General features: G+C 36.9%; 1 protein-coding gene across 1 annotated transcript; it reads left to right on the top strand.

The window, feature by feature from the left end:
* The first annotated feature begins 3,552 nt into the window (after positions 1-3,552).
* Positions 3,553-7,070, top strand: LOC149770783 (uncharacterized). Its single transcript, XM_089949118.1, has 3 exons — positions 3,553-3,722; positions 3,972-4,141; positions 5,575-7,070. Exons 1-3 carry the CDS (start codon positions 3,669-3,671, stop codon positions 5,852-5,854), a joined length of 504 nt encoding a protein of 167 aa, XP_089805244.1. The 5' UTR covers positions 3,553-3,668; the 3' UTR covers positions 5,855-7,070.
* The last annotated feature ends 9,069 nt before the right edge of the window (positions 7,071-16,139 follow it).

The raw sequence follows: 16,139 nt of genomic DNA, 5'->3' as shown, positions 1-16,139 counted from the left end.
TTGGGAGGTACATTGAAAACAGTTTGATTATTAGGTCAAGTATTCATCCAATACTTCAGGCACTTATAATGCTATTAGAGTTACAGGAAGCATGTATCTGTAGTAGTTGCACTTCATTCAGATATCCATTTCATATTCAACAGTATTTATTTAATTTATTTAATAACAAAGATAACCCACGGATTCTTCCTTTCTTCGTTTCTTCTTCAGGCTATCCCGAGCATTTACATCCACCGATAGTACACCGTGAACAGTCATAACAGCAACGTTTATTTTTATCTCCAGCAACCATTGGCTCATGTGATTATTTTAACAAACAAACGAACGTGTTGAAACTCACACAATGTCAGTTTCAATACACCTCTGAGTATTTTGTAAATATTTGCAACTGTAAACTGTCGGAATTCGAGTGATTGAAGTATGATGAAACTGATGCATCGTATGCAAACTTGAAAAGTTCATTGTTAGCGAAAGGAAATACGTGAGTAATAAACACTGCCATGACTGCGCAAAACACAAAACAAGGTCATGCTGACATTAATGATAAGTATACTTGTGAAATGCACGTAAGAAGACTAATAAAGAAATCTGCGATAAATCATGATAATAAATTCGAATTTAGTGTTAATAGTACACAAAGCTAATAAAACTATGCTACTACCCCTCACACCCACCCCACGCAAAAAAGAATTCAAAAAATGAACGATACCAATTAATGAATAAATTAAAGATTGTATAGCTATCTATTTTTTTAACTTTAGCGGTGGCCTTATGAAAAATGCTAAAAATAATTTTTCTGAATTCAATTTACCTGAGATACGTGCCACCCCTATATCAATTAGGTACCCACAATTTCAATTTTTCCTTTATTGCGGTGGGGTGGATGGGTGGGGTGGACACGGTTGCTTAGTTAGTAGAGCGTCGGATTCGTTATCTCAGGATTGCACGTGTGTGCGATACCTTCCCAAGTCACAATCCCCGTTGGCTATCTCGCTGTGTCATATAAAAAGGTACTTAGCTTATATTTCTCGGTATAATAAAGCAATCAATGTCTATAAACTGCTGTTTAAGCCCCATTCACCCACCCCGGCATTTGTTTTTGGACCACATTCATTTGTAAGTCAACAGAGGAAATTGCAGTATTTTAAAGAGATAAGCAATATTTCGAGTTATTTGTAAGTTCTTAATTCAAACCTTTGTATAGATAACAGAAGTATTTATCAGAAACATGTAATAAATGGAAAGTAGGACTGAATACAGAAATGGTGTAACAGAATACACATGAAATGCATATAATTTATGGCGTGCAGAGATTAGAAAACTTATCATAAGCAGCATGGCACAGTTATCAAACTATATGTGGGTCATGTGTTATGTATATTTGATTTAATTTACATCTGATTTAATTGTTTTAAGTTTTGAAATCTTTTATTTTTTAATTTAATTATGTCAAAATAATGTAGTTCTGTTTACTAGGAACTCGATAAAAAATAAATTTATAAAAAAAACTTGTTGACGTGACTGTTACTAATTTTGAATTAAGGTCGGGGACATTTTTTATGAAATAACAGACAGGAACTTCAGTTTCACTAATGGCCCTTCTCAGGATCTCTTTACTGTTCGACGAGAACTGATTATCGTTTGTCACCCTGATTAGAATAAAGAGAATGAGTAGTTAAAAAGAGGATCAAAGTGATTAATACCTTCTGATTGCTCCAAACAAAGAGTGAGCGTGACCTCATCAAAAGCCTGACCAATACACGTGTCAGCTAAAGGAATACGTCCTTATCAACATCATTCTCAAGAGCTTTCTTTGCCATAGCTCTGGTAACTGCATAAGCTGGGAATAAATCAGGGTATTCCTTTTCAATTGGATTGACTTTCTGAGCCAAGCAAGGTTTGTCAGTTACAAGTGTATTAACCACAACCTTGTCTCCAGCACGGTCGTTTCCTAGTAATAAATGATTGCCCTCAAAGGGTAAAATAGACACTGTGCCGACAGTCACGGGTCCTGAGACTAAGTCTGATGACAAATTTACACAGTGGAGAGGAACATTAACAAAGCTGCACTCTACTACCTGAATAAGAACACTCTCGTTAGAAGAAGACTTCTCAGAAAAAGGCAAAGTACCTGACAATAAACGACTCTGAGAAGCTCCTGTGTCCCTTAAAATTTAATAGGGATAAGCTTGCCCGAATCACCCAAGGGTGATATAGAACCTTTCGATATGAATGGTTCATAATTCTCCATAATAAAATCAGACTGGAGTTTATTAGACCCAACAAATGTATTGCTTTCAATACATGACCATGACCTTGACCACTTAGAAATAAGGGCATTTGGAATAGGACTGTCTTGATTCTGATGCCTATTTTTCATTTTGTAGCAATCATAAATAACGAGTCCTTTTTTCTTGCAATAGGCACATGTAGGAAGAGACAATGATCTCAAATCAAGCTTATCATAAGCTCGATCTTTAGAAGTTGTGTCAGTGTGAGTTTTAGAAGGGCTTCTATTAGGCTGAAATACGTTTCTGCCAGAAGACAATTGAGTAGAAGTCTTGTTTACAAAAGTAGTTTCCTTCTGTTGCAGCCAGTTTTCGAGTTATATGTTAATTTTTCTTCAGATTATTTGGATTCTAAAAGATTAATTCGTTTCTCTGGAAATATTTTTGTGCTCATGCAGAAGTCTTGAACAAAGACATTTCTTAAAAATTGTATTCGGATTTCGAAAACCGGAGTGATATTTCTTCTGTTTCTACAAGGATATGTAGACTTGAACACAGTATAGGATACATCATACGTCATCGCCTTCCATCTTGCATTCTTCGTCGGGCTCTAGCTTGAGTTCATTAGAACATTTCATTACTAGGACTTCTAACATTTGTTCGTGGATTATTCTTTGATTACTTTTGGATTTGTTTCTTAAAACCGTAAGTACTTATTTTTTATGTTTACATTATTTTTCCAGGGAAATAAATAATTTGTTAAATGTTTTCAAAGCTTGTTGTTTCGACTCTTTCCTGTGTTACTTTTTGTTAGAGCCTAAATACGTGACACATAAAAGTAGAGTACAGTTGATGCAGTCACTACAAAAAGCAGAGATGAGAAAGTGAGACTTGTGTAAGGGGTATTATTATGATGAACAATCCATGTGATTTAGTGGAGGGAGTATGGAATGGACAATACAAAGATTTTAAGCAGTAAGCGTATACAGTTTGCATTTTTAAAACAACCTTCTCTACAGATGAATTCGTCTGCTATTAAGAACCAGGAAGTCGTGTGCACGTGCTGATAATCACTTATCTACTACTGCAGCAATGGATGCGAAAGTACGAGATACTGACATGCTTCCAATTACCGCTATTTAAGGCATGTCGCTACACTGAGAATAGGGAGTGCAAGAGTACAATCCTCTCCAAAGATCGCTGACGAGCTATACTGTATAAGTAAAACAATGTACTAAACACAAAACGTATAGGTCATAGCAAGGTCGAATTCAATAAGTAATATAACTGTAAACAAAACTCTCTGAAAAGATCGTTTCCTCCTGTTGGCACTAAGACAAGTATAAATAGGTCTTAAACAAGGATGATTTTATTTCGCCCACTGTTATAAATACAGATATAAAGAACGTTGTAGTCACAGAGATCAATTGACTGTCAGCCATGTGTCACAAGAAACTTATCTTGAGCCTTTTCGTGGCCCTTTGTATTTGTCTGGTGAGTATTACTGGTAAAGTGTTTGAGATATGCCGGACGTTTGAAAATAGCTAGATTCAGTTTTAAAACTATTCTACATGTCATTTTTTAAACAAACACGAATGAAAATGTGTTGTCTGTAATGACCGACAATTTACTTGTGCATAACGTTCTATAATTTATTAAAAAGACTTTATCCAAGCGTGCTATGAAAATTTCTTAGGAAAATTACCTACATGTAGGTACATAATATTCCAAAATCATTTTCAGGTGTGCCAGGCTTCATCGTCTGGGGAGAGAATTGGTAACAGAGCCCGGTCGTACATGTCAAGTCGGAAGTGGTTGTATTCCAGTAGTCACGTGACTGGAACAAACACCAACAAATGCAACATTTTTGTTGCAGATGTTCTAAAGGAGGAGACTTGCCCCGCCCCAAACAGGTAGGCTTTCTCTTTTCTTGTTTTGTTGAGCAAATACTAACATTTACCCCTATATTACGCGGTCTAACTGCGAGCAAGGTAGAATCTGGTGTGGAAATCATACAGCCCTGGGTTTCAGCCTGATATCGTTTTTTGTTCACCAATCACAAATGAAGTTACTTTGAAAGTTCTGTTTCTGACTGGCTGAAACTCAGTCTCAAACTCAGACTCAGTATTTTGTGATTCCAAGACAAGGCTTGAACTTACAAGCCAAATGGTAAGTATTTAAACTGAATTCCTATCATCCAGTGCAATCATAGATCTGAGATATGTGTCTAAGATATTCACAGTTTGATGCGCTCTGTACAAGTGCTGTTTGACAAAAATTCGTTTTTATTTGCCATCTCTGTTCTCAAACTCTTCACCGTGACACTTTTATTTATCTGTCTTGCCCAAGGAGACGAAGAACACAACGTTCTTCCGCGGATATCAGAGATGAATCTCATTACATTCCAGCAACGGTTAAAGGCATGAACAACTTGAGGAAAAATGGTTGACAAACATAAAGCTACAAGTTAGCAAATAAATATAGTCGAATGCAAAAACATGAACATAAGGAATCCTCTATTGTTGTTTGTTTTAAACTGAGACAATTAAAAGTTATTAGACCATATAAACTTTGCGTGATTGCTTTTGAATTAAAAATTGAGTCAGGTAGATACTATTGTATAACGAGGTAATATGAGATCTGTGAATATAGTCCATGTATGAGTAATCACAAAAATGACAGGCCTATATATTTTAAATGACCAAAATATGAGAATATGCACGAAGGCAGGAACATTCCTCTCTCTCTTTCTGTGTGTGTGTGTGTTTGTTGGATTTTTAACGTAGCTTTAACAATTTTTCAGTCATATCGCTACGATGTCTGCATTGTGGCAGTTTATAGTTATGTCGAGCACTGAGGCATCATGCCGCAGACATGTAGCATGATGTCCCACTCAGTCACATTATTCCTACACTAGTCCAACCAATCATAACACTAACCTCTTAATGTTAAGCGCCAAGCGAGGCAGCTGTTAGTACCATTTTTAGAAGTCTTTGGTACGACCCGGCCGGGGTTCGAACCCGCGAGGCGGAAACGTTAACCACTAGGCAACCCGAGCTGTACATTCCTAAATAGCTAATATTCACATCATGGGCTTTAAACTTAACTGAACTGATTTAGCGTAATTACACAAAACAGTGGTAAACCTTTTAAAACTTGTTGGTATTGTTGGCTATACATCTAGTTTATTTTCTGTTATTATTATTATTATTATTATTATTATTCGTATATAGGTAGCAGTGGGTTGGGGAACCATTCCACTGACTACCTCGCAATTCATTATATAGCCAATTGGACCATTATTTAAGAAAAATTGATTTCTAGCTTTTTTCTTTTTGTTTTCAAGATGGTTTTGGTATTATTCACCGATTGGAGCAGAAGAATGGGCCAATCCGAATTCGTGGTACTTGGGCACCTCCCGCTGTTGGGAAAGATGCAACAGCCCCGTGAAGGGTGATGTCATAGCAACGGGTGGTCATGTGGGTATTGTTTCCGGTTATCGGAAAACAACGAGTGCTTCAGCAGCAGCTAACCCTCAAGGCTTGATTGTCGAGAACGACTGGGGTTTCCGAAGCGGCCAAAACCCAACTTGCTGGCGCTATCGACACTACAAATCCGGCTGTTAAAATACAACGTCTCATATTTGACAAAAACTGTCCGGTGATCTGAAAACTCTTTGTAAAACTGCAGTGACCTGAAGAATGTGAAAACAAATATTGATATAATCTTTTCAATACTCATTCAGCACCACTTTTTCCCTCGTTGAACTGAATGCCAATTATTTGTTTCTTTACTTTATTAGGAAATCAGTAATTGTTACAAATAAGAGAGGGTTACAACCAGGGGAAAAGTACTGTGTGAACGCGTGGAAACGGCGTTCCCTTACTTTTTGCACGTTCCCTTACTTTTTGCGCTAGTTATTGTCCTCAACTGAGTAACGTGCGTTCTCTCACTTATTTATTTAGCACTACACCACTGTTTATAAGCAAAAGAAAAGTAAGTCATGTCCAATTTTAATTATTATAGTTATCATTACAAGGTAAATCGTAATCTCGGTATGTATTTTATAAGCAATTTAATTTATTTCAGATGACCTTCCTAATGGACACCTATAATTCACAATCTGTTGATATCTTCATCGACAAGGAATGTTTTCAGTATCGATGGATGGATAGATGGATGGATGGATCGATAGATAGCTAGATAGACAGACAGACAGACATATAGATATATATACTGGGTGAGGTGGGTGGATAGTGAATGGGTAGGTAGGTAGGTTGGTAAATAGGTAAGTAGGTGGGTAGGTAGGTAGGTAGGTAAAACTGAAATATTTTTGTCAGAGGCTTAATGGGGCAAAGATGAAGTTAGAAGTTGACGAGTTTTCCCGCTTGGTAGCAACAACGGAAAGTGCTATCCCCATATTCTACTGAGGATGCGTGTTAGCACAAAGTGAAATTGTATATGGAGAAAGAATAGTATATACAGATTAGAGAATTTATTTTCGTCCTCTAGTATACCCCGTGTATACTAGCTTGCATGGGAAATCTCATTCGAAAGTACTTCTCGAAGAAACCATCCATGCACAAGTACATTGAAATAAGAAAATATGTTAACTGGAGAAATTTGCTTAGGATGCGTTTAAAATTAGAGATAGATTATTATTTCTAAAGTAATTTCTTCATAGATTGTTTAAATTTGTCTATTCTTTCCTTTTCTGCTCCTGACGATTTGTGTATTGCATTTATGTTTGAAGATGTACCTACAACATTTGGTAACCATGCACTATTTGTAATATTTTTATAAGTATGTAAATGCTTATGATAATAAACTAATGAATTGTAATGTATCTTTCTATAATAGCCCCTATGCCTTGATTTCTGTCAGAGAAATTCGGAGTAACTGCGTATTTAGATGAGAGTTAATTACTGTATCAACATTAGAGTAGTTATGCTACTCGCAAATCCACGGAGATTTCCATTTTTTATGTGGAGATGTGCGTATTGGTACGTGCAGGCCAGGTGATCAATGCTGTTATCCGTGGACCCTAGTTCCGATCTGAGTAAAGGACGAATTAAAAATGCTCTGCCCTCTACAATAATATTGTCTTGCCCCCCACCAATAGCTCTCTCTCTCTCTTTTGTGGCAAAATATCTATCCACAAACATATTTCTTGAAAACAATACGTGTTTATCGAATGACATTGTTATCAACAACAACAATTTACAGAAGTGACAACGTTTGCGAATTGAATTATCGATGTAATCGGTGTTAAATTTTGTTTGTATTACATTTTTACATTTCTTTTTCGTACAAGTGTAATAATTATCTCGTTTTTAAATATATTGTAATTGCAATTAAATCCGCTCTGTTAATGTCCTCACAGTAACTAATATATAATTCTTAACACAGGGCATTGAAACGTGTTCATGCATATTGTTGTATTGTATATTGTTTTGGCAATACGTGAAAGAAAACCACATGTACATTTTGGGAATAGAGTCGTGGTTTAAAAAAATGGTGATACATTTGTCATTTTCTTAATGGATGGTTGTAAAATTACTTCAACTTCTTTAAAGGGTTTGAAAAAGTTTGCTCTTCTGTTAATATTCAACATTAAAAATGTGATTAAATACGTCTCTTATGCATAGAACCAACCGTATTATTGTAGGTGTCTGAAAAATGACTGAAGTATACGAGATCTTTCAACTGTTTCGAAGATCAATAAGCTTCCTAGTCATGGGACTGTGTGACGTCAGAGACGGGACAGCTGAAACAATTGCTAGTCAGCCTTGTTGTGTACTTTTTTATTCCTGAATTTAGTCATTTTGGTAATAAACCTATTTCAGGTATGGACAGACATTCTCGTTCCTCAAAATTTCAGCCATACCGGTTTGAGACGTTGTCAAACGATGCTCTAGATTTTGACAGCTCGGAAACCGGCTCATCAGCTGAGAACTGTTGTGAAAGACGATATTAATATCAGCGTACTTATGAACAGGAGTTGATACTATCGTTTTTTTTTCGAAAGACATATTTCAATTTATATTTCAAAAATACAAGTTTAGTTTTATTTTTAGTTCTACAAAATAATATATGTGGGTGGGGAATGTAAACAGTAGTGTGGCGGATATTCATTGCAATTGCTAATATGCGTGTAGGTGATATAATTCAAGGTTAGTTTAGGATAACATTTAAGTATATTGCACGTTCTTTGTCAGATAGTGTGTAAAATTTTGCTTTTAAAATTGTGTCTGTGCATAGACGTGTTATATATCTCTGTGCATGTCTATTTTCTTTTTTGGAGGGACTGAGAAGTAGTGTTCGTCATGTGCAATATTGAGTTCATGTGATACGCCCTGTTAAGTGCCTTAAACAGTAACATCATATTCTCCATTATACATTCTTGTGCTTATGCAATAAAACCTGCTAAAGAGATAACCAACACTTCTGCCAGCAAAAAAGGCCAACTTTCATTGTATGTGGTCTGTCCAAAGATGCTATCTTATTTATAAACACCCACATTTTGTCTTTCGTTTTGCGAGTTCGGCTTACCAAACAAGTGATCGCAAGTTCGATACTACCAGATATTTTGTGCTTGTTTGTATTTTGATGTTCAACTTTAATTTAATCTCGCTCATCCAATCCATTTTAAATTCCATTTTAAATTCTAAGTTTTACTTTAATATTTTACGTTGAAACCTTTTTTATCATTCCTCTCCTAGGACGTGCAACCCGGCTTCCAAACGAAAGGTCGCGTGTTTACAAACTCGCGGCGGCATTTTAACATTTTTAAATACTTCTTTTGGTATTTTTATGTTCAAAGTTTCTTTTAAACTCGTTCATCCCATTTTTGTAAAATACATTTTTTGATACTTGTTTTCTGTTCAAGAGCAGGCAATTAACCCAGCTTTTTAATATTCAATAACTGCGTGTGGCATTATTTTATAAATCTGGTTTTCAAAAACAGGCAGCCTCATAAAATGGGACATTCATTTGACCTGTTACTGTTATTTTGATATTGTAGTAGAACCTATTTATGAATCATTCTTTCTTCAATTACTTCTTTCATAGGTGCTTTGTGGTTTCTCTTAGCTCAGGCATGCTGAGAATATCTATTGTCAGGAAGTGGATCTTGGTGTTAACCTGTCCCCAGACTCGGCGATGACAGTCATATAAATTTAATATCACATACATCGAGAAAAAATAAGATTGTTACACATCAAATAATCAAAGATTTAAAAAATATCAGGGTATATGTATTATGTACATGTGTGCACTACAATAAATACTGTAGAACTCAGTCATGAAGGTAATATAGATACTTGTACTATATACGATTTGTGTTGTGTATATGGCACTTGCTAAGAAGACTACACGATAAAGTTATCCCAGTCCAGTCCTGTATTGTAACAGCAATAAGTGCATCTCTTCCCATGTACACACGCATATCCTAAGGTAGTAACACGTATCATGTGTGTGTGAGTGTGATTTGGAGTTTTAACATAGCTATAACAATTTTTCAGTCATATTGCTACAATGTCTGCAATGTGGCAGTTTATAGTGATGTCTAGCACTGGAGCATCATGCCACATACATATAGCATGATGTCCCACCAAGTCATATTATCCTGACACCAGGCCGACCAGTCCTAACACTAACCTCTTAATGCTGAGCGCCAAGCGAGGCAGATGTTAGTACCATTTTTGCAAGTTTTTGGTATGAATCGGCCAGGGATCGAACCCACGAGCTCCCGCATCCGAGGCGGAATCACTAACCACTAGACCACGGGAGCGGTCACACACATATAATGTAGAAACTGATTTTGTTATAGTAATTTAAAATGTTTATTATAATGACTTATACTGATATATAGTGCTATTTCAGATTAGTGCAATGCCAAGGAATTAGGAAAAGAACGAGTTCCAGACCCCATTACACTTATGTTCCTTCGGTTTTATGCAACACAGCATGTTGGTATTTTTTTCCCTCTTAAAACTAACGTGCATCCGACATCAACTTCTACATCTGCAGTCACGCGCTGCTGCCAGTCTTCCGCCTCTGACATCACTCGCGCTGGGTTTCCGAAGATTAAGGGAAGTTATGCATACGAAGCGGGAACGTTTATTTGACCGATTTGATAGAAAACGACTGTGTACTACGTGAGGATCTGAATTTCAGCAAACACATTCCTTTGGACATTTTTATATACTCTAGTAAATAGGAAAAATAAATAACATTGGAAGAAAACCTTTCAGTCATATATTTGTATTCTTCAGCATATTACCGACAGGAGGTACTGTCTGTAGTACCGTTTCAACAAGGTCCCAGTTACACTTAACGTCTCAAATGTTCTTCCTTATATAAATATTTTCAGTATGTGTTCAAAGGTATAATTTGATAATAATAATAATAATAATAATAATAATAAAATAATAATAATAATAATAATAATAACAATGAGGACTTTGTATAGAGCCTAATCTTTTGAAGGTCTAAGAGCTTTACAACATTAGACAACACGTATAAGATAAAAACATATAATGATATCATTACAAAAACAAACACCGTGAAATTAAAAAACATTAAAAAACATGCTGAGAATATTTAAGGTAGGAAGCATTATTAGGTCTTTAAGTTTGTTCTTGCAGTCGAAATAAGTGAGTTTTGAGAGCCCTCTTGAATGTGATGACTGAGTCTTTGTGTCTTTGTGTTCAGTGGGCAATTCATTCCACATTGCTGGGCCCTGGTATGCAAAAGAACGCTTTCCATATGACTTTGTTTTCATAGTGGGAATAATGAGTATACGATTGTCAGAGGAGGAGCATAAGTATCTTGCTGGTGTGTACACACGGGTGAGGTCGGATAAGTATGTTGGACAGGTGTGTTTTGAACTTTTTGAAGTTTCTGGAGCAGAGATTGAGATAAACCAGACAGAATTGAGTTACAATAGTCCAGTCCTGAAAGTACTAATGAACACACACGTGTTTTAGTGGTATCAACTGAAAGATATTTGCGAATTGAGCCGATGTGTCTCAGCTCAAGATATGCAGCCTTGCATATGTTCATGACATGTTGGTGCAATGTGAGAGTACTGTCCAGAGTAACACCTAGGTTTCGTACTGATTGTGTGAATTTAATGTTGGTGTTGCTGATATTTATTGTTTGAGGTAGAGGATGTGAATGAAAAAGTCTTTGTGTTGTGATCAGAATTGCCTCAGTTTTATCATCATTCATCTGCAGCTTGTTACATGTCATCCATGATTTCACATCAGAAATGCACCTCTCCACACTTTGGATGGTAGCATCAACTTCAGTTGGGTGGCTAGATTTGTATATTTGGGTGTCATCAGTGTACATTTGGTGAGACACTGGATGATGATCTATGACACTTGAGAGCGACTGAGTGTACAGAATGAAGAGAACAGATCCAAGAACAGACCCTTGTGGAACACGTCAACATAGCTCAACTGGGCTGGAGTGTATTCCATTTGCAGATACAATTTGTGTCCTGTTGACCAAGTAGGACTTGAACCACAGTAAGGTTGTATCATGAATGCCAAATACATGCTGGAGACGGTGAAGTAATATATCATGGTCTATTGTGTCAAATGCTGCATACAAATCAAGGAGGGTGAGGACTGTAATCTTTCCGCTATCCAGCGCAGAGAGAATAGCATTAACTACATTTAGAAGAGTAGTTTCAGTACTGTGGTAAGGGCGATAAGCAGATTGTACATTGCTAAAAAGACTGTTTGAATTTAGATGAGATACAAGTTGGGATAGAACGACCTTTTCTAAGATTTTTGATATGAATGGGAGATTAGAAACTGGGCGGTAGTTCTTTAAATCGTTATGGTCTAGTGTTGGTTTCTTCAGCAGAGGCTTTACAATAGCAATTTTTGAAAAATGATGGGAATTCCCCGGATGAGAGAGAGGTATTAATAACATCAGTTAGTGAAGGCAATACTGGATCTAAGCACTTAAGCAGCAGTGATGTTGGAATTGGACCAAGTTCACATGACTTTGGTGTACTCTTCATCAGGATTGTACGTACGAAATCGATAGAGACAGTTTCAAATGCTGCTAATGGTTACCGCTCAAATTCTGTATCCCAACTGTATGGTGACGACGAGTCAATTGAAATTGTGGCGTCAAGCTTATCTCTAATGGTTTGTACTTTGTCACGGAAGAAATTTGCAGGCATATCCGGAAGGTTGACTGGAGAGAAGGTAGCTGGAAGTGGTGTAGATTTGTTCCTTGACATTAGCTTGCTAGTAATCTCGAAGAGCTCTTTGCAGCTTGAACTTTCCATGATCTTAGTCGTGTAGTGGGCTGATTTCGCTGCATGGACTATATTTGTGACATTCTTCTTAGCGGCTTCATAGATTTGCTTATGAATAGTGAGTCTGGTGGAAAGCCAAAGCCTCTCAGCTTTACGGCGGTCTCTTTTAGGAGTGCGAATTTTTACCATCACACTGCTATACCATGGAGAACACTTTTGAATTGATACTCAGCACTTGGTAGCTGGCGCATGTTTGTCAAGCAATGAACGCAGGCAGTTATCGAGTTGTTCTGCAGTAGGAGGTAAGCAAGTTGTTAAGTTAGCTTGCATATCGTGCATTAGTTTGGTTCTATTTATCCTACGGAGGTTTCTCTTAGTAGCAGATAAAGGTGGAGGGTTAGGGACTGATACGTCAAGATGGCATATAATGCAGAGGTGATCTGATGCAAGGTCATGGGATACCAGGGAGGACCGTAGAATGTTATCATCAGGTCTATGAAGAATCCAGTCTAAAATGTGACCATGTTTATGGGTGGGTTGGTTAACTGACTGTTTCAGGTTGAAAACATGAATGGAATCTATGAGTTTTGATGTATTTGGGTTTCCGGGACAGTCAAAGTGAAAGTTGAAATCTCCAAGAATAACCAGGTTGCCACCTATCGATGACTTTATTGTTTTACAGTACATGCAGCACACATCGAGGATTAAAAACAATTACAATATACATAATGGCATTAATAAGATTTTGTTTTATCTTCATGTACAAGTTAAAACTTTCGTCAAATTTTAGGAATTTTCTACCCTTTTTTAAGAATGCAAGCAATCCAAATTCTACAGCTTTGAACGAAGGATTTGATTTCTGTACTTAAGTTAATTTGATCTTTGCCGCTAATACAATTCTTAATAATGACAGATGCTACGAAATCTTAATTTGAGGTGGTATTCGAAGACTTTTTGTGAAACCGAGGCCATGGTGCCCAAAACGGTACCAAGTCATGTTCGATAGTAATTTAAATGTTCATGTCTCTCGGCATTCGTCCATCTTCGGGTGACGATGGTGTATCTTCCGGTTGTGTGTCCTATCTCTACATTCGCGAGTGGCTGAAGAGTCCGACCCTAGAGTGACAGTCTCTGTTGCACTTGCTGCAGGTGAACGTCGATGCTAGTTGAGGCTGTTTTTGTTTCGCCTTCCTCCTGGCTCTCTCTGCAATGAGGCTTGTGTTTCTAGCTTCATCGGCTTTCTAAATTTTCATGTATGTATTGAACTAATAGGGTATTTGTTATATTCAGATATTTTGAAGTGATCCCTCATTCGACTGAAGCTAAAATTCGGTTATTTTTGTACATGACCCTATTTGACAGTACCGAACGTATTACACACTGAAAAAATGTTGTGAAAGTATTGTCGAAGATCTTCTATTCTAACCAGTCAACACGGTCATGGAGATTATGCAGTATACCGACTTCAGTGGTTGTCAATGTATATACTGGTAAAGACCAAGTCATTCACGGCATCGAACGAGGCCGTCATCCTACTGGAGATAACAAACACAAGTTAGGTCATGAAAATTTCATCGCCTCGTATTCTAATTGCCAGTAACAATTTACGAAATTAGCTGACTGCTTAGTGGTAAGTAAATCTTTTTTTAATATAATTCATTTCAAATTTGATGTACTGGACATATCGTATTTATGTCCAATTTACAAGTTAGCTTGTTTATACCTAGAGAATAAAATGACGAAATTTCACGAACTTCTTACATTTTGTAAAGGTTTTACTATGCAAGTCCGATGGCCGTGCTTTCAACAAAGAGGAGAACTGTTAATTTTCTAATCTTGTCTCCATCCTATAAGTGAAGATTAACACTTTGGTGTGGACTTTGTATTAAACATCTGGGATGATGACCTCATAATGTATCTAGAATAGTAGGAAAGGATATACATGTACCTCAAGGCCTAAAGACGAACTAATAATGACATAACTATATACCAGTATACACACATATACGAAGTTAACTCCACCCACCCTCTCCAACCCCATTCAAAATACGTCGTTTAATGTGAATGTTTTCGTTATCTAATTTTATCACATTATCTATAAGATATTGATACAAATCTGGGCATTGTAGTGAAATCAATGTCACGACTCATGCCGAGATGTGCTAAGTGTCCCTGATGGGTTTAGAACGGTCCGATTCTTTCATTTGCATTCATGATGAATCATTTTTCGAGGAAAAGGAGGCTATATAAAAAATACCCTTTAAAAGATCGTGTCGTGAAGAGAAGTTAGGAGGCAGGTGGAGGGAGCGAGAAGTAGTTAAATGGGAACATTATACCATCCATTTTACTAGTTCTAGCACACAACTTGTCCTCTGAAAAATATAGTAATGATGGGATACATTACCGCTCTCTTACCAACCTATGTATGTATGTATGTATGTATGTGATGATATTCTCTCACACTTTATTCTTTCTCTCCCACTCTCTTCCTCGATTTCGTTACCCAACAAAATAAGCACACAGATGTTTATCATAAGCATATTTGATTGATACTTGACATGTAGCGTGTTGTCAATAACATCAATCGATTGATCACTGACGACTATCAAACCTTATAGCGTGTTGTCAATAACATCGACCGATGCATGAATGGCTACTATTAAACATTGTAGCGTGTTGTCAATAGCTCAATCGATCAATGATTATTAATGAACCTTGTAGCCAGTTCTGAATAATGGATCACTAACTACTATTTTCTAGTGCTGCTGTAGGGAAACAAATCAAACATATAAATGAAAGTCACGTAATTTTTATAGAAAAATGAAAAGCAAACTCGTAATATTTATTCTGGAAACAACGACCGAAAATCTGTAAATGATGCACCAATTTGAAGAAAACCAGATTCACAACGCAGAGAGCCATGTCAATGTAGTAGTCACGTGACACCAAGAAACAATCGCTGACACGTGCTCGGTACTTCTTGAAAATGGTTTTCTCCACCCTGCTGCGATACCTACAGGTTTCTGGTCATTGTTCTGAGAATAAATATGTTGAGAATTAAGAGTACATTTTATTTATTTGCAAACATTAAGTGACTTCTACATAAGTTGTCCAGATTCTATGTACAGCAAGTTTCGAAGTTTGTTTATTGTCGATGTCACGTGACTGTATGACCTCTGATATCGTTGACATGTATGTTGCGAGAGTTGTGTAGTCACGGGACTAGGAATGCCAATGGCCAGATCCAGATCAAATTTCAGCAATGACGTACTTTTGTCTCGTCTGTCAGCAAATTAGAGACATGACGAATGATATGCTCACGATTTTTGAGTAAATGACTCATATTCCTATCGATTTCATGCAGGTATATCCCGAAGAAAGGTCATTTAAGTTTGCTGGGCGGGCTATTAAGCGGCTACATTTCCTATACAAGGCAAAATACCTTAACATGGAAAACAGCCTATCACCTACACCCCACGACTTAATATTCCCAATGAGGCCAGAGTATACGCCATAGGTCAAATTCCTGTCAGAGTTGATACATCCTCTGAACCAATGTTTTACATGCTGGGACACTATAGCCCAAACGGGATTTAACACGAGACTATGTAGTTACTAGCATACATTGA

The sequence above is a fragment of the Sinohyriopsis cumingii genome, unplaced genomic scaffold (assembly GCF_028554795.1).
Source record: "Sinohyriopsis cumingii isolate HCF-2022 unplaced genomic scaffold, ASM2855479v2 utg002349l, whole genome shotgun sequence".
Classification (NCBI taxonomy): Eukaryota; Metazoa; Mollusca; class Bivalvia; order Unionida; family Unionidae; genus Sinohyriopsis; species Sinohyriopsis cumingii.
The sequence above is the reverse complement of the archived record's forward strand: the minus strand, read 5'-3'. Positions and strand labels throughout refer to the sequence as shown.